This window comes from Poecilia mexicana, unplaced genomic scaffold (genome assembly GCF_051168715.1).
Source record: "Poecilia mexicana isolate PSO_F unplaced genomic scaffold, ASM5116871v1 scaffold_16, whole genome shotgun sequence".
NCBI lineage: Eukaryota > Metazoa > Chordata > Actinopteri > Cyprinodontiformes > Poeciliidae > Poecilia > Poecilia mexicana.
The window spans coordinates 15,518,322-15,537,696 of NW_028263385.1; the positions used below are offsets into that span (position 1 = coordinate 15,518,322).

General features: G+C 40.0%; 1 protein-coding gene across 1 annotated transcript in view; it reads left to right on the plus strand.

Moving 5' to 3' along the window:
• The window catches only part of efna4 (ephrin A4), a 45,701-nt gene extending 27,402 nt beyond the window's left edge, over positions 1 to 18,299 (plus strand). The window contains exons 2-5 of the mRNA XM_014995193.2: positions 630 to 928; positions 7,133 to 7,201; positions 15,558 to 15,584; positions 16,422 to 18,299. Of these exons, the coding sequence (XP_014850679.1) occupies positions 630 to 928; positions 7,133 to 7,201; positions 15,558 to 15,584; positions 16,422 to 16,507 (481 nt within the window). The 3' untranslated portion in view covers positions 16,508 to 18,299. The remainder of the gene's footprint in view (positions 1 to 629; positions 929 to 7,132; positions 7,202 to 15,557; positions 15,585 to 16,421) is intronic.
• Positions 18,300 to 19,375: the final 1,076 nt, after the last annotated feature.

A 19,375-nucleotide genomic window follows, 5' to 3' on the forward strand; every position in this document is an offset into this window, starting at 1 on the left:
TGTAATCCACCCACTCCCCTCCTGTTTCTTATATTACTTTGTACATGGGTAGCTCTTTATACTCAAGCTGACAGGAAGTCAGGACCCTCAGTCTGAAGGAGCATACATTATGCAGCTCCTCTGTTCTAATGATGCTGTCTTGTCCAAAGTTGTTGTTGTGCCAAAAGCTAGTCAGCCTTGACTGACTCCACTGTGTACGCGCACGCACATTTGTTTAGGCCCGTGCACGGCAGTGTGTGCTTGCATCGCCTTGTAGAAGGTGAAAAGGGAGTGAGTGGAGTTTATTTCACACTCGTCTCCCCTCAGTGGTGTAATTAGCATATGGAAAATTGTTTTTCCTCGTATCTCTACCAGAGCAGCTCTCCCTCGCTGGTCTGGGAATAAAAATGGAGTTGTGAATACGTAAAATTCCCCCAAAATTTTATATAAAACTGTTGGGGGTTTTTTTTTTTATGCGTGCCAAACTTTTCCTTTATCGTCCGCATTTATTACGTTATTGACTAACAATCGGTCTTCTGAAATTACACATGTTCCTCCAGGCACCACTCCTGTTTAATCACCACCGCTGTCTCCAATCACTCTGTAATTGTTCGGTGAAATATTAATGTCCCCGTCGTTCTTTCTTCCAGGTTGACGGCGGGAAATCTCTCTGTCCAGTTGAATCTCAATGATTACCTGGACATCTACTGCCCCAGCTACCCCGAATCAGGGAGTTTGGTTCCGGAGCAGCCAGAGACTCTGGTCCTCTACCTGGTGGAGGAGGAGGCTTTCAAAGGCTGCGTGGAAACCAAAAAGGCCGTCAAGAGGTGGGAATGCAACACCCCGTTTGCTCCGTTTGGACCGGTCCGCTTCTCTGAAAAGATCCAAAGGTTCACCCCGTTCTCGCTTGGCTTTGAATTCCTGCCGGGGAGACACTACTACTACAGCTGTAAGTAGAGGCAGGAGGGGGGTCTCACGTTGTCAAGTGAACTTAAACGGTTGACATTTCTGAAAGAGAATTGTGCTTGAAAATATGTTTTTCCTTTATGTCCCACAACCTTAGGTAAATAAATTATTACTTTTTAATTGTTTTAATTGTTTTAGAGCTAAAAGCACTGAAATGTGTGCTGTTCATTTGTTTTGCAAACCCACTTTCACTGTATTTACAACTGCTGATCTTTTGGGGTTTTATCAAAACCATCATCTCTCTCTGGGTATAAAAAGGTTTATATTCCTCAGATTTACCCTGCATATCTTAGGTCTGTCTTTCTGACTTTTCTTTTCTGCTTTTATGTCATTATTCCTATTTTTTCTTGTATTTCCTGTTTTGTTTTGTTTTGTTTTGGGGTTTTTTTTTTTTACTCTATTCGTGTGGAGAGCACTTTAAAAATTATCCTTTGCAGAAAAGTAGATGCATAACTCCATTCAGCTCTGATCAGCTTCCCTTCACCGATAAAACTGTAGATAGTTTAATGCTATCACTGTTCAGTTTGCATCTTCTGACATCAACCCATCATGGTGTGATTGGAATTTTTATAAGATCTGGAGCTGGAAAACTGCAGTTTATGTCATTTATGTTTTATATAAATTCTCACTGAGTGACATGAATGTGATGTTTTCCTAAACCAGCAGGGTGTCACACCTGATGGTTTCTCCACAACATCCTTCTTGTCTCTCCTCACTTATTTATAATCTTGTGAAGTAAGGGGGAGAAAGGAGATGCACAAGTTATTCCAGTGGTTGTAATTTTTTTTTTTTTTTTTGGGTGAAGAACTTAGAAAAAGGAGGAGGAGTACATAAGACAACAATGCAGGTCCTGAAAGAGTCAGAAAAAATGCAATGTCATCGGTGGGTAACAAATAACGAAGCAGAGGGATGGGAGAGTGAAAAAGAAAGATGGCAATCAATACGCGATGATGGCAGCGGAGGAACGAAAACAAGGGGAGAAAAGTGATAGAAGACGAGAGGGAAACTCAGAGCTGTGACGTTACTGTAATGGAGGAGTGGAAAAGGGATGAGAAGAATCCACCTTGGAGAGAGAGAAACAGAAGTACAACAAAAGCATTGGAGAAGAGGGACGAAGGAAGAGAGGGAATCTTTACATAAATTACTGTTGGGGTTCACAGGACAATGGCGTATTGTGAAGGCATGAGAGAGTGGCTTCACACACACACACATGCATACATGCACACTGGGCCATTGTCGGTGTTCATGCCAGTTCATAGAAAAGCAACAATAGGTCCCCCCCCCTGGTCAGGCTGCAGCAGGCTCAGGGCGATTGTGTGCGTTTTGTCCACATCAAAGATAAGGCGTAAAGTTGGTCCAAATGTCTGGCTCTGGGGTTTTTGCTCATAATGGCTCTGCAGCCCTGAAGCTGCATAATGGGGTTAGCCTGGGTGGACAGTACAATGATATTAGAGACACTAATGGCATTAGTTTGTTCAGTCTGAGCTGATCTCAGCCCTTCTGTGCCAAAAGACTATGACACTTTTACAGCCCAAAGTCACAGTTTCCAATGAGTTGACAGAAACCCACAAGTTCTCCATGTCTGGGTCACCAAAAAACAGGAAACAGCTTGAGGTCCTCTGCTGGTCAGCTGTTCACTGCATCGAACGACTTCAGAGAACAGTAAGGACAGCAAGAGAGCTCAGTTCATTGAATGGTCAAATCGGTTTGTACGTATATATGGCACCAATTAACCACCATGGTATGTCATGCAAGACAAACGAGTCCAATATATAGAGATGCATCTTGATGAAACAAAACGCTATGGAAAAGTAATTTACTTCCTTTTTAACAGCAACCTTTAGCTCTTCTGCATTGTTGGCTCTGGATTGTTTCATCTTGCTATTGAGAAAACCTCAGAGATCCTAAGTGAGGTTTGATCCAGGCCAAGTGAGGCACAGCGATGCCATAAGTCAGTAACACAGTTGTCGGTACTTCTGGAAGTTTTTGGCAGGTGCAAAGCTCTGCTGAAAAATTAAATCACCCCCATAAAGTTTATCAGCAGATGGAAACATAAAGTGCTTCATGAACTGACAACAGCAGCTATAAAACGGTCCCACAAATCCTCACTGACTGTGAAAACTCCACACTGGGCACCTCTGCACGTTTAATCTAGACACCAGGACTTTGATTTGAAAGAGAAAAAAAGAACATTTTCATAAATTGATTAAATTAAAAAAAAAAAAGATCAGCTGGTTGCATTGAAACTTTCCTCATTATAATCCTTAGTCCTAAATAAGCAGTGGGTGCCGGCAATGAAAAACAGCTATTTTTTAAACATGAAGAAACTTGCAGCGGCAACAGTATAGAATATATATATATATGTGCATAAGAACAGGCTAAGACATGTCATTTTCAATGTTTAAAAGTGTTTTTCCTAGTACAAACACTTTAACAAGAACACACAGGTAGGTCTATTTGATTTTAGAGTATTATGCACAATCCAGAACTCCAGTAAAAGATAAGTGCACCTCTTCTCAAAGCACTTGAAGTTATTTGCTGATGGTATGAGCTCTGAAATGTCTGTGAAGCCCTGAAAAAATGTTAGATTATTTGATTATGACGCAAAATTAAACAATCTGGTGACTACAAAAGCACATTTATGTCATCGGTTTTTATTATAGTTGAAGTGTCTCTGCTGTAAGTGCTTGGTTTCAGTGATGCAGTCTTATTCAGGCTGACAGTAGGGGTCCCGCTGTGGCTTTCTGGGCTTTTTAAACTTAAGCAATTGTAACGTTGCAGAAGGTTTTCAATTAACGCTCTTAGATTTCAATATGCAGTATCTTGTAAAGGAAAAGGCCGGGATGGAAAAGATAGAAGGGTACAGGCATCAGGAGCGCCACATGTTCTGGTGTCATGCATAAATTTATGAGTGTGGCTTTAAATAATGTGGAGAAATGTCTAATATTTACAGCCGCGCATAAAAGTGATTCCCAATGTGCTGTCAGAAGTGTCTGCAGCTTTTGGTGCGTCATTCCTGGCGACTGATGTAACTGAGAAGGAGCCGGTTTTTGAAGAGGTTACTCAGGGTGGATCCTGCAGGTCACAGCAGGAAAGGCTGCTGTTTGACTTCAGGCAGAAGTTGCATTTAAGCCACAAAGAAGGGGCAGGGCATGACTTTGCAAATCAGATTGATCAGATGTTCACTTTTTGATTAAATAAACTCGCGTAAGTGGTGTGTGTCGGAGAAGGACCCATCTCATCAATTATCTCTGTGTGAATCCGTTGTCATCTGCGAGTCTAATAGCTTGCAGAGATTTTCTCTGTTATTAAATATAATTACTTGAGAGACAGAAGGATGTTGGAAAACCTATGCCTTCCACGTGTAGCTTTTTGTTGCTCAAACTCCACGTACACGCCACCTTTCTCCTGAGCTTCTTTGAGGCTTTATAAAGAATCTGAACCATTTTCATGTGAATCCCCTGAGGCTGATATTCGTACTATTTGGGTTCAATTAGTGGTACTGGATGGGCCACAAAAATATTTTTGTAAGCTAGTTTAAGTTCTTTGTATGAACTTGTTCTATAATTGCACAATATAATGAATCACACCATCTGAAAGTGTATATGTGCATTGCCTCAATCAAATAGCACTGCTTAGCTACAATACTTGGTAGGCTCTTATATTTCAACATGTAAGGGTAATTTTATTTATATAGCAAATTTTCAGTAACAAGGCAGTTCAAAGTTCTTTACATGAATTAGAAGAAAATACAAACAACAACAAACAAAGCCAAGAGACTAAGGGTAAGACTAAGGTAAGGGTAGAAACAAAAGAAGCTAAATGTTGGTTAACAGTGTTTGATTCTTGTTCTGGGATGCCAAGTACTCCACAATTTATAAACTAACAGGAGTTTCTCCAGGTCTTGCTCCGATATTTAATTATGAAGTAATAGGTACTCCATAATCCTTAATGTAACAGGAGTTTCTCAATTAGTGAGGTATAAAACTAAATATTGGTTCCATGTGTACGTTATCCAAGGCTTCGGGCTCTGGTAGACAATTTGATCTAGGAAAGGAGTCAACATAAGTATAAATCAAACGCCTCAATGAAAATAGTGGGGTCATTCCCATCTACCTTTCCAAGGTAGATGGGAATGAAGCTGGGAAAACTTACCTGAAAACTCTGTTAAGCCTTGGTTCCTGGGGAGGGAGTGAAGGTAGGAAGAACAGGAAGTGGATCCAGAACGGTTTGCAGTAATACAGGTGGAACTGAAGCTCATCATTTTTACACGGTTATGAGATATGGATCATAAGCAAAAGAGTGAGATCCTGGATGCAAAAGGTTAAAATTAGCTTCTTTTTTCTTTTGTGCATTGTCCGCGCTTTGACTTGAAGAGCCGACATCTTGAGGGCGCTCAGAGTAACGTTGCTACTCCTCAAAGGAGCTGGGTAACTGGGAGGCACCCTCGTCAGGCATTTGAGGAGGATGTGTTCACATGCGACACCCCGGGGCAGGCCCAGAACACACTGAAGGGACTATCGATCTCATCTGGATTTTAAAACACCTCGAGATCCGCAGAACCAGCTGAAGAATGTTAATGGGGAGAGTGATATGTTGGTTTCCTATTGATAGGTAGAAAATGGATCGCTGGCTAGATGGTGTAAGCTATCACACTCGGGTATCATAAATGTCAGAATGATTGTGGCAAGAAAAACTTTGATGATGTTGTGGTTTTTAATACATAGTTGCAGTGCAACATTTGTAGAGAAATGGCTTATTTGATGTGTTTATGTATTTACACAATTCTTTGTGTATGGCTCAGATTGATAGATTCAAAAGCAAAAGATGGTGATGAATTCTTTAATTACATTTTATCCTCACTTCTCTTGGTACTGCCACAAATACCACAAAATATTGTCATTAGATTTTAATTCCACATCGCTCCTCCCTGCTTACCAGTTAGATGTCCTTCATCCAAATAAACAAGTGATTTATGGATGTTGAACGATACACCTAGTTTGTATTCATGAAAAGCTTGATTTCTTCACATTTTGATCCACAAAAAAAAAAACATTTTTAAAGTCACCAAACTGCGTAGAAAGCGATGCCGTAGTAGTAGCTTTAGTCGTCAGGATTTAAAAGCTTTTTTTAAAAAAAAAAGAAAAGTAAAGGAACGAACCGTTTTCGATCTTTGACAATATTGCACAATATCATGTGCTTCTAACATGTTGCAGCATATTTCAACGGTTATTCCAGCTAACTTCACTAACATAAGTTTATCAGAAAAGCACATTGTGTGGAGAGGTGCGTGTTCTAGTCGTAGACCGACCGCCTCATATAAGGAGGCTATTCGACCTCAATGCAACCATCTGGATTTGATTCCTGACCTTGGGGATGACCTTATGTTGCATGTCATCCTCTCTTGTCTTTGTCTGCCTATTTCCTGTTTGAATACTGTGAATTGTAGACACTAGTATCACAAAATCTTTTTTTTTTTTAAACAGAGAATTGCAAAACTTTCAATTAAGGCACCTTTTCTAATCATTAAACACCAAACCTGGTATCATGCAAATTTATCCCTTGAATATTGTGCTCTAATAGTGTTTTTGTATTTTGAACTACCTTACATATCTGGAGTCATCCTGATAGCTGACAGGAATGCAACTGGGAAACAAATTATCTGGAGTGTTTCTTATTACGTGTGTCTGAGTTAGCAGCTGCTTGAGAATAGTTTTAAGACAAAACACATTAACTGGGGGTTTCATACAAATTTGCTTACCAAAAGCAACAATGCGGTGACGGGTAAAGCATCTATTAGGATCCTTTTATTCCCGAGTGAGCCATGATCAGCATCGATATGGGGAGCAGCTCCTCTCTAATGGTGGCACATCTCTGTAGTGCATTTTGTTGTTTTTACTTAGCCGAGAGGATAAGTGCGATATTTGGTGTGCAACAGAAAGATGATGTAAATCCTTGCTCGGATAATGTTGAAGTGGGAAAACTCGTCGTCTGCTCTTAAGCTTTTCCTGCACGCAATGTATTTGTAGCAAGAGATCCTTTAAATAGACTTCCTGGAATCATTTTTGCTCCGTGCAAGAATTTATTTCTTTTAATATTCCACATGTGGGCTGAATTCAAAACTGTTTGTTGGGTTTGATGAGTAAGTAGCTTATTTACACCTTATTTTGACTCTTGTTCTCTGCAGCTCTGCCGACAGATGAAGGCCCTCCTCTGCCATGCATGAAGATGCGTGTCACAATATGCTGTGAGCCCAGTGAGTACACTCATCCTTTCATCTGTTCTTTTATGCTTTCCTCTTTGTACACCAACAGACTCTTCTTTCTGCCTCTCGCATCTCTACTATCATGTCTGGGAGTATAGAATGATGTTCAGACTGCCACTCACTACTGAGCTTTTTGCTGCTTTCTATCTTTAACCTTGTAGTATTCTTTTTTTTTTTTTCCCCTAAATGAAAACTACTATGAAGTTAACTCTTTGCTGAGCATTGGTTACTTTCCTGTATCAATCCACACCAAGTTACAGCTTTAAAAAAAAAAATCAATTTTTGAAATGCCTAAACTTTTCCACTATACCATATTTATGATTTAAGTTATTTTAACTTGATGAGCAAAAACTAGTAGCTGGAGTTTCTGCAGCTGCAAAACTGTTTTCCTCTTTTTTCTTACAACAAAGTCAAATTTGTCAATTTGGAAGTATTTGCAGCTGAAGGAAGCAAACAGTCATGGTGTGGGAACTAAACTGTTTTTAAGATAACTCAGTTTTGATTGTACAATTTTAGTACAGCAGCCTGTTATGAACATGACTGCAGGTTGGCTACCTGAGCAGATAGCCTGACTAATTTACTAGTCAATATCAGCTGTAAATATATCAGATAAATAGAATCTATAAGTAGCAGAATGCCACAAAAATTGTGAGCTGTAAATTTTTACTCAATAAAGCTTCAGTTTTTCACTATAATGATATTACCCAGGTCTATGTATCGGATTCAAAAATATAATATTATAACTGAATGTACTTGTTAGTTTTACAACAGCTGGAACAGGTGATGTTTGTCTTAAAGCAGATTTGTTCAAAACATTATGAGCATAAGCCCATATAGCATTTCCATCATGCCTAGTCTGCATTTAGAACAAATTAAATTAATATTTTGTTCTGGGTTTTTTGAGCATCACATTCATTTAAATCTTATCCAACCAGTGGTCTTTCTTTTTTCTACCTGCTTGTCATCCTCATTCACCCACTCCCCATCGCCCTTTCTCAGTGTGAAATTCCCAGAGTTGATCTAATCCAGAGCCCGCCTGGAGTAATGTTAGTCTTCCAGTCCAGTGAGCTGCCCATTCCGGTTGGGAATGTTGCCCAGTCACTGTGGGAATCCCTGTACGGTGCTCGGTGTGTGTGTGTGTGTGCGTGGACCATTTTTCTTTCTGTTGCTGTTGCTACGCTTTGTGTGTGCGAGTCTATGGGCCTTTGCGTGCGATCTTTGGCAGTTGGACTCGTATCCGAGTGTGTATGTAGCATCGCATGCGTGTCTGAAACGTCTGTCCCAGTTCCCATCCCTGTGTTGTCTGCAGGGGGGCTTGTTGTGCTGTCCCAGACTGAACTAACGCACTTTTTTCTGTCTGTCTCTCTCTCACTTCAGTGAAACTGGCTGGAAAGTTGTTTAACAAACACTGATATAGTTTAAATGAATGAGGGAAGAAAATGCAAACTGTGAAAGAAATAAACCTCCTTTCACCTCGAATTTGGGTGTAATGATAGAGCAACATCCTTTAGGTTCATGAGTCTAAAGGAGTCTGATCGGAACAAGCTGACAATTTAGCAAAATTTTTCAGGAAATAAAAATAATATTTAGTTTTACAAGTGGAATAAAGATTAACAGTGTCACTTTGCAGTAAATAATCTAAATTAGTATACAATATACTTACTGTATGTTGTGGTATTTACTCTCATCTTTATTCCGAGTTCACCGATATTTTTTGTTTTGAATTTACAGTTTAAATATGTAGCTAAACGATATCGGTAGGTAATCCTGATGGGGACAGCAAAGGATGGCAAATGCCAACTTTCCCATTGATGATTTAAATAATTAAGCTTTAGCTAACATTAATAGGGATGTAGAATACATCCTGGTCATGAGAACAATAGGAAATTTGACCTAAATTGTAGTGAGATTGTAAAACCCCAACTTTATCATTTTCAATTGTAGTTGGATACAAACTGGAGAAAATGATTAATTTATCTTGCATTGAATGTGAACCAGAAAAGATTTTAGCAATAATTTTTGGGTAAACAATTAAATTTTTTACAGTAAACGTTTTGCTAACCTCAACCTGCGTTTCAAAGAGAGTAATCAGCATCTCGCTCAGATTTGATCAGTCCAAATATTGTATTCATGCTTGTCTAATTCTACAGTGGCCCTAATGCCCAACAAAGCTTAGAAAGTGTAGTAATTTTGTTTTCACAAATCTCACTGGCAGAAGTTCGGTCAGTGTGAGTCAGCTTTAGCATAATTATTGGATAATCTCTCACAGTGCTTTCTTTGTCTCATCTACTTCTCTGTCATTTTCTTTAAGCCCAAATTCTGCCAGACTCACGTTTTGGAGGCTTCTTCGTTGCTTTTGTAACCGACTGTTGTCAGGCAGCCTAGAGCCAACTTTACCTTCACTAGTGACGAACTATTAGCTAGTGTGTGAAATCTGAAAGTGCTGACACATCTTATCTGTGACTGTCACCTTATCTTATTTCAGAAAAGTACCCCAGTTGCTACCGGATAGTTGCTATTTAAATGTGGCTCAGGGCTCTTGGGGGGCTTTCGTAGCTAAGAGTTGTCAGAGTTGCTCATCGACATCTTTATTAGCGGACAGGACAAGAACGAACTTCCTTCTTTGCAATTCAAAATCAGCTTTATTAATTAGTTGCCAAGCTTAAAGCATGGATACAAATATTCATGGCTGTAGAAGTTTAGATTTTGATTTTCCTCCCGAAGAAGCTGAGAAATGGCTATTGAGCTTAGCAAGGATATAAAGCTTTCAAGCAGACGGTAACTTTAGCATCAGTAGGAGCTCATGGCTACTCTGCTGCAGTGTTGTGATTGTTAATATTTGATTTTTATTTCGTCTGGCACAGTTTCTTCTTCTACCATTCACCAAAAATGCTCCTATATATTTCTTAAAGGTGGTGACGGTGTGGTGCAGCAGGCGCCCCATATTCAGAGGCAATTAGATCTCGACACAGCTATCCCAGGTTTAGTCCCAAACTTCCGGGACCTTCGCTGCATGTCCTCCCACATTCCATCTCTGCCATTTTCTTGCCTGGATAATGTGGATAACGACAACTAGTGGCACACAATCTCTGACAAAGAAAAGAAAAGTAGTGAACACTGTTTCAGTGCCGTTGTACCCGAGTGTTGTCAGGGTGCCATATGGCAACTTTTGTGTTCTTGGCAGCTAGTTGGTCTCATTGAGCTTACTGTGTCGTATCATTTCTGTCACTTTGTCACAAATTGTTTTTGTTTTTTTCCACAAAGGAACCAGAATACTGCCAGATAACGATTTAAAAGTGTGTTATCGGGCAGCCTGACAACTTTTGTCCTGACTGACTTCATCAACACAACAGGGCAGCAACTCAAGAACCACTTTAATTCTTCAAATTTTGAGTCTTGGCATGAACTTATTTCACGAGAGACACAAACAGACAGCAACTGCGTCACGAATCGCGAGACACACTTCGACAAGAAACGAGATCGCGCCATGTCCTTAATCTCGAATAAACTCCGAAATGGCCATCACAGGCGCGACGTCAGTCGGGAGGTAATTTGCTACTTTATTACCAGAGTAAAATCTGAAGGATTTTTTTTTTTTAAAAGTTAGTTAATTATCTGTCTCCCATTAATTACAACTACATCAGATAGCTCACTTCTCTGAGGAAAGGCTAATGTATTCCTGACCTTCTGACTGTATTCCCCAATCAGCTCATCTGTGCCAAAAATAATAAAGAAATTGTAGAAATCACTCGAGTTCTGCATTCTTAGCACAGCATGCACACATGCATTTCATTTTCAGTTCTAAAATCACTTTGACTTCAGAGTAGAAACAGTTCTACCTACAAAGACATGCACACATCTGGGTTCTGTTTCCTTGCCTCATCTCTTTTTTTCTTCCTTCTGCCTCTCATCCTATTCCTTAACCAAAACTAATCCCGACTAAATTTCAGGATCTGCGTCTCCTTGTCTTTTAACTCCCCACCTCCCTTCCACCCACCTCCTCCTCATCTCCAACCTCCTCGCTTTCATTCTTTCTTCACTCTTCTGTCATTCTTGAAGTGGCACTAATCCCCCCCTTCTCTCTGTCTCTTCAGCTCTCTCCTCCCTTCCTCGTTTTTTTATGATCTTTCGCTACTGGAGCAAAACTAATCTAGGCCCCATCCGTAGCAAGTCTTTCAGACATCCTCCTCCGTGCCCTCAGACTCCGCCTTGCCACCTTCCTGTTTACACCTTCCCTTTGTCGAACCTCTGCGTCCGCCGTACCGCTTTCCACCAGCTCCCTTTTTCCCTTTTGCCCCGCTTCGCTCCATCTCTGTCGCGCGCCGGCTGTGCGGCGAGCCTCGTTGGGATAAACGTGTACGAGGCCGGCGAGAGGAAAGTGAAGTAGATGGATGAGAGCGGGGATGAAGGAGAGTTGGAGGCGATGTATTGCAGTCTGTCCACTCGCTGTTGTTGTGTTGTTCCCCTGTGGTAAAAGCTCCCGCTTATTCCCTGCTTCCTTCCTGACTTGGTTCCCTTTTATCTGACAGGTAGCATGGCAGCAGGGCATGCCATTAGACGCCTGTGTGGCCGTCAGTGATGGCAGCTCCTGTCCTTCAGCAAACGCCTCTTATCTAGACTTCAAATCGTGCTCCTCCCTTCCTCACTTTTTTTTTTTTTTCCATCTTCTTCAACAACCAGCTTGTATGCATTTCCACTTGGGGATAACCCTGTCGTGAGGGGTTTAAATTAATTAGCGGTTAGTGTGAAGGACAGAGGTGACGATGAGAGAGTCCATCAGGTGTGTTGTCATTGCTCCAAGGTCAGTGAGTTCTAAACCGTCTCTCGATTTCTCTGGTGTTTAATTTGTCAGTAATACAGATGGCGGATTTGTTTCTTTGATTTTTTATTTTTATTTTTTCCTGAAATGTCGTGAAGCACGACAGCTTGATGTTTATATGGGAGCGAGTTTGTTTTTTTGTAACGCAATGCTATCACAAATCGCGTTTGGAAAACAAAAAAAACCGATGTCTGATAGGTTCTCAAGCTCTCGTTGCATCATAAAAATGAAGCCCCGAATTGTTGTCGTGAAATTTCGGATACCCCACAGCCTTCTATTGCATCTTCCTCAAGCTCGCTTCACCTCCTACTCCATACTTACCTTTTTACTCTGCATCTTCTCCTTAAAACCCCCTCCTGGTGTGTTTATCTCTCTGGCTCTTCGAGTTGCTCTGCCTCTCTCCGGCTTCCTCTTTCCCTGCCGTCCCACTGTGAGAAACCATTACAGACCAACTTCCATCTCTCCCTAATTGATTCCCCTTCCCACTTCGTCTCACTTCCTTTTTTTTCTAGTCATTGTCCCGCTGTGAGCAGTCCATTACATTTATTTCAGTTTGCAGAGCGTCACCATTTTGCCTCGCATTCTTTTTCGGGGTTTTTTTTTTTTTTTCGTTTTCTTTTCTTGGGGGGTGCGGGATGGGGGGGTGGCGGATTGTTGCCTTTAATTTCTTGAATCCTTGCCCTCCTTCTCACCGCCCTCTGCTCTCATCCAAGTCACTCTTTGTACGCCTAAAACCCACTGGACAAAACTCGAACTGAACCTCAAGACCCAAATTTTAGCTTTTTACCGTTTTTAGCGATTTGCGTCTGAAATTCCCCGCTGGTTTTTTATTTCATTTTATTTTTTCCCCACCATTTTTGTATAACGATTTTATTTACGTTAGTTAGCATTAGTGCCTATGTGTGTAAAATGGCGGCACGAGGAGAGGTGGAATGGTGGAACATTGTCTCTGCAGTGGTGCATTCTGCATACACCCACATAAACGCCACCAGACACACACACACACACACACACACACACACACACGCATACACACACACACACACACTCACACTCTGAGGCACATGCGCACTTTGCCACGGCTGTCCATGTGCAGTTACACATGCAGCATGCCTCAGACTGCACTGCGGAGAGCGTGCTTTTTTTTTTTCTTTTTCTGCAGTCACGCCCCCGTGGACTCCATTTTGTGGGAGAGTTCGCCATGACGAAGATGATGATGTTAACACAAAAACAAGAGCCGTCGATGTTCAGCTGTTTGCGCAAATGATGTGATTAAAGCCTGATCAAAACACACACATCACCCGCAGCCGAGTAAACGCCAGGCATCTGAAAACGCCAAACTTTATGTTTTCGACTCGACGGCGAATGAAACGCCCGTTGATTTCACAGCGATTTAATTAAAAACGAAAAGTTACTCAGAAGTTTTAAATTATTAGTTTAATTATAAATCACAACAAATTCTAAAACTTTCCCGGTTTCATTTGTATCACCAATTCCAGACATACGACCTTCAATTTTGTTTTGTTTTTTTTAGTGTGTTTTTTTTTTTAATCAAAGTACAAATAAATTCTCTAAAAATTCTACAAATTTTGTTTAGAATTTGTGAGCTTGAGATATGTTTTGAGTAGAAAAAATAGAAAAAATTAAAAAGTTAAACATTTTCAACATATTACTTATTTTTTTCCCTTTTTTGTGGAATTTTAATGTAGGAACTGTTTAGTTTGTTTTGTTTTGTTTTCTTTTTTTTAAATATTGATAAAGATGCAGTTTCTGTGAAATGTAACTTATTGAATATGGCAATAATGTTTTTACTTGAGATTGTTTGTGGGGTACTGTGACTCTGGCTGTTCAGTTTTATATTTAATGTAGTAATTACTTGGCTTTTTTTCTTGCTTATTTTTATATTGTCTTATTTAATCAGTGGCACCGATAAATTGTTGACAGAAGACACATTTCTCCAAAGATTTTTTTTTTCTTGATTGAAAGTGGTTCGGTTATTGTGTTGTTTTCAGTATACATGCAGACTTTCAGTGTAGAAATATTTTTTTACTATTTTGTCTCAGTAATATTCTATTTGTAAACTGTGTGATTTTTTTTGTTGTTTTTGTTTTGTTTCATTTTAAGATGCATCATCAGCTGAAGAATTTAAAAATAAATATTTTTCCCATAATTTCACGTGGTACATGGTGAATACAAATAATGCATATATTTTTTATTAATGTAATGTTGTTGTTTTTTTCTGTTGCTTGAGAGTATTGATAAATTGTGCAACGTTGACCAACTAAAATATTCACAACTTGAATAGGATTTTTTTAAATTGCGTTATAGACGGATTTTTTTTTATTTTTAACAATTGTAACTGTTTTTTCGGCACTGTTTGCTTCACCTTACAAATACTCTTGCTCACATCGATGCACACGTGCAGAAGCTCAGTACTAAGCTGTGACATAGCAGGCTATTTAATGCTTCGTTAACCCCTTGATGGCTGTTAGCTATATCAACTTGAGAGTAATTTGGTTTCATGTCGGGCGGAGCCACGTGTTGTTCAGACGCGCTGAGGAAGGCTTATCGGGTTATGGATCAGCGGTTGGTTCTCTGAGGTCATTGATACACACCTTATTTTCCAGGCTACGGCTTTTGAGTGTGTTCTCGTGTGCACGGTTAGGTGTTTGACTTGTGAGTTGTCGAGAGGTGAGTTCAAGGCCACAGATTGATTTAAGAACCAGTTGTGCCGTCTTATCCGTGCCTTCTGACCCCTCCATCGTTGCTCTTTGGAATATTAGGCAGTTTTCTGCTTCAGAGAAATTTTACAGTTTTTTGTTTTTTTTTCCTTTCTACCAGTATTTTTTTGGTCTTTTTTTTCCCCGTTTTCATTCTTAACAGCTCCCTATTCCTCCATTATAGCAGTCCTCCACTTCTCCCTCCATTATTTCCTTTCAGCACCCTCTACCCACCTGCTGAGAAAGTGACGCCCAGACACAAATGCCCCCTTATCCCGTCTTATTCTTTCCCTCCCTTTTCCCTGCCTGACCTTGTCTCAGTCTTTCGAATCTTCTTTTCTTCTTTCACCTTACTTTCTCACTCGAGTCTTCACTGCTCTACGTTTCATCTTCTGTCCACTTCTTGGTTTCGGCTGTCATTTTGAATTTTCTTGCATTTTCCCCATTTCCTGTATCCCTCTCGGTATAATTTCCATCATTCTTAGTCATTCTAATTTACATAACACTATCTTTTTCCTGTTGCCATGCTTTCCAAGCTCTTTTTTTTTCTGTACGACCTTTAAGAAAATTTGCATAGGGGACATATTTAGGGTTGCACAGTCAGTCAGTACCCATTTTTCATGGCATTGGTCTTTGAGTAATGGTAAATACCTTCCCCTGGTCATTTGTCTGTTTCTTGTTCTTTTTGTTACACAAAGCAGCACTTTTATTGAGAAGGTTACACATGCAAAAATGACTAATCAGCATCTTGTTTCCATGCCTCAACTTGATCTAAACTCTATCTTTCTTCTCTTCTTGCTTATTGCAGCATCAGAGGGCTCAAAACGAATACAAGGTGAGATGTAAATTCTTGTAAAACATTTTTTTTTTTTTTTTTTGTAGGTTGTGGATCAGTGTAACATGTAAATTTCTATATTTTTCTGTATTGAGCTAAAACCTGCATGTCAAATTTGTGGATCCAAGGTAACTCAGAGATCCACAACTTGTTTGTAGAACCACAAGTCAGACACAGGTCTGTTACGAACATGTCGTTCAGATGGCGCAGTCATTATGCTCTGGAGGTGCTTCACTTCAGCTGGGATAATGGAGGTGGTCGACGGTGATGGGAAGATGGATAGAACTAAATGCAGAACAATCCTGGGAGAAAACTCGTTTAGTGGGCAGCAAAAGATTTGAGTCTGCTGCGGAGGTTCACCTTCCAGCAGCATATCCAGATCCAAATGGGAATTCATTAGAAAGACTGGCTGCTCTCCACTTTACAATTATCCACTATATCAATGTTGGCAAGTTTCAATAACTATGCTGAGGTTTGTGGTTGTAAAATGACCAAATGTGGTGTAGATAAAGGCGTACGAATCACTTTTAAAGGCACTGTTAGTCATCTACTTATTGAGTAGATGACTCGTCACAGTGTGAAATGGTTAACAGACTGTGTTTAAATCAGTCACGTTTTCCAGCCAAAACACAAAACAATGTTGTGCTTTAAATTGGTGTCAAGTTTAAACTTAAGAAGAAGAATAATGAATAATAAGGTCCTGTGGCAAAAAAAAAAAAAGGTCTATATGTGATTCCAAATCCCCAGACGGATTCAGAAGAAGGAAACTCGTATTCAAGCATTTTTGGTTGTACTTCTTACAGAAACAAATATTCATAATGTTCTCCTCTGCTCTAGGATCAAAACCTCGCAGCAGTGTCGTCTCACTGAGGACCACTTCTCTTCCACTCCTCATCTCCATCCTCTTACCGCTGATCACCTGACTCATCTGTCCTCAGTGCCTGCCTGTGCTCCATGGGTGCAATCTGTGGCATCTAAAGGAAGAATAAAACTGCGCTCACGGACAACAAATGGCAAAGTGCAATCTCTGCCGGACTAAGCCACCAACATTAACGACTGTGGTTAGAAATCCAGGCAGGACGATGGTTTCTCCGGACCACAGTGACTCAGGGAAATGACGCTGAAGTGCAGCAAAGCATTTCTTCCCGTTTTCTTGCTCTACCTGTTGCCTGTCGTACAACTACTCAGACAAAATGTTCTCCATACGGGAGCCATCTTAAGACTCCTATCTCACTTCGAAGCCAGAAGAACAATGAAAGAATCAGGACCTCCAGTGAAGTTTTTTATTTTTGTGTCTTTTTTTTTATATATATATATATATATATATATATATATATATATATATACATATTTTTTTATACTTCTTCTGTTGTTTACTTCTGTTTGAGTGGAAGCCTCCAGTTTAAAAAGCGGCCAAATAAACCTGCTAGAGTAAGGACTGGCTCAGGTTGGAGGTTTTCTGTTTCTTCTTTAATTTTCTGGACATGGACTCAAACTCGCACATTAATGCCTCATTATTATAATCACAGCAAAACAAATCTGCTCTACTTCCATCTCAAAGGAAAGGCATTTTGAATCTGGGAAAGGGCAACTCTTGTGGAAAAGTGAGACTGGGCTCCTGCGCCCCCTGCTGGGATCAAACTGGTTTTTACTGGTTGAACTGGGCTGGACATACAAGAAGAGACTGGATGCCGGACTTTGGTTTTTACGGGAGTTGTTCCTCTTTGGGCAACTGGCTCTGCGTTAGGGTTACAACATGCTTTCTGTTTCAGAGCCACCTGAGAGAAAAAAACGGATTTATGGGTGAACGGATCGGAGTCAGAAAGATAAACGGTGTGCACATCTGAGCTTTATGATTTTATTTTTATCGTCACATGATTTTTGGCTTCATGTGGGTAGTTGATAAAATAGCATATTAGACCTATTTAAAAAAATAATGTTGGGTCTATGTAAATCAGTTGTTTACTACAGTAACAATCAGTCTGTATAAGTTAATCGTAAAAATAACACAAACTTGATTTTTATGTGAGCAGAAAATGACAGATTTTCATACTTACAAATCATTTATATCATTTTATATGCTGCGCTAAACTGAATTTGCCAAGTTATTAAGTTGATTATTAAATTTATATTCGCGTGTGAAAATTTTGGCAAGAATGAATAAATGAACTCAGGCTCCCGATATATTTTTACATTGTTGACGAGAACAGAGCTCTGTATTTTTCCTTAGGAGCTAATTATATAATTTGACGTTATTGCTACGTTATTGGATTGGCTTACTGTCGGAAAATGTAAACATATTTCATACATTTTGTTCTTGCTTTAAAAACATAATTGTTAGCACTTACTGTTCTTTTTTTTATGGTGAAATAATCTCATCATTTACATTTTTGTAGGTGTTTTATTCTTTCAAACAGTTGGGTCTCAAAATGTTATCTTTTCCTTTTTTTGTCAGGCTTACTTTCCCCCCGCGCCACCCCCTCCCCCCCCCCCCCCAAAAAAAAAAAGATGGTTCTCTTAAGATTTGGTTTCTCTTCTGTACAGTGTGAGTTTTACAGTCATATAATGGTAGGATTTATGGATTTTTTTTTTTTTTATATTGCGTTTCTGCTTTCACATTTTAGTGAAGGATGTAGCGTCTTCTGTGAAGAGCCAACTGCAATCTGAGCCGTTTTCTGTGGCAGGACAACAAATAAATACGGTTGCATTCAAAAAGCTCGGTCAGTTATTTATTTTTTATTACTTTGGGTCTAAAATGCATCGATTTATTGCACGCAGCTGCAGGTCTCTGTGACAGTTTGCACACAAACGCACATGAGCTTATTTGTGGAACACGCACATTAAATGTTATACACGGCAGCATGAAGATAAGGGGACTACAGGGACTTAAAATGACCTTGTGGTGTGGGAGGCCATTGTAATGTGAGCAACCCAGTGGAATATTGAGCTGCATTTTTATCTATGGGTGGCTAAAGACTGATAAGACCCGGATACCCAGTGGACTCCTGCTTTTAATAGACTCCAGAACATCGCTCCCAATAAGACGACCTTAAAGTTATTTTTCTGACAACGCTGGACTGAAGTTCAATAATAACCCTCCAAAAGAAGATCTTTGTGTCTTAAATACAGAAGTGTCCATCCAAATCAGCTGTAAATGTATTTCCATTTATATAGGCTGTAATGTAGAACGTCTTGTGAAGCCACAGAGGCAATTTCCTGGATAATGGGGCTAATGCTCCTATTTCATGGTTTATGATCTCTTCTGATGACATGTTTGTCACTGTTGATGCGTGCCGTCGCAGAGCCGCTTTGGTTCTGACCTTCGCATATAAATGTCCAAAGCCCATGTTTTCATTCTTCTTCTATTGTGAACATGCAGGGATAGATGGGTCCTTTTTAAAATTGCCGTATAACGATGTGAGGGGGTGTGAGGGTGGGGGCTTTTAAGGCAGCAGCAGTACTCCGCTTTCCTTTGTGTCCCCGTTCAACTTTGAGTGTGCTTCTTTTTGAGCTGAAGGCATGCAGAACTTTTTATGTGAGTCGTTTGATGCAGGATTTTGTTTTTATCCTCCGCCGCAGACAGGAATCGCAGGATCGGTTGTGTCACAGGTTTTGGATTTGCCATTTTTCTCTGGGTTTGTAAAGCTCGCTATGTGTAACGTACCAGAGCTGGAAGTCAAACCCCAAGCATACGCTTCATAATTACACACACGGGCTGCCATATTAGAAAAACTTAGAGTACCATAAAAATCCTTGGCCAAAATTTCCTCTGAGGTTTTACTGGGATTACA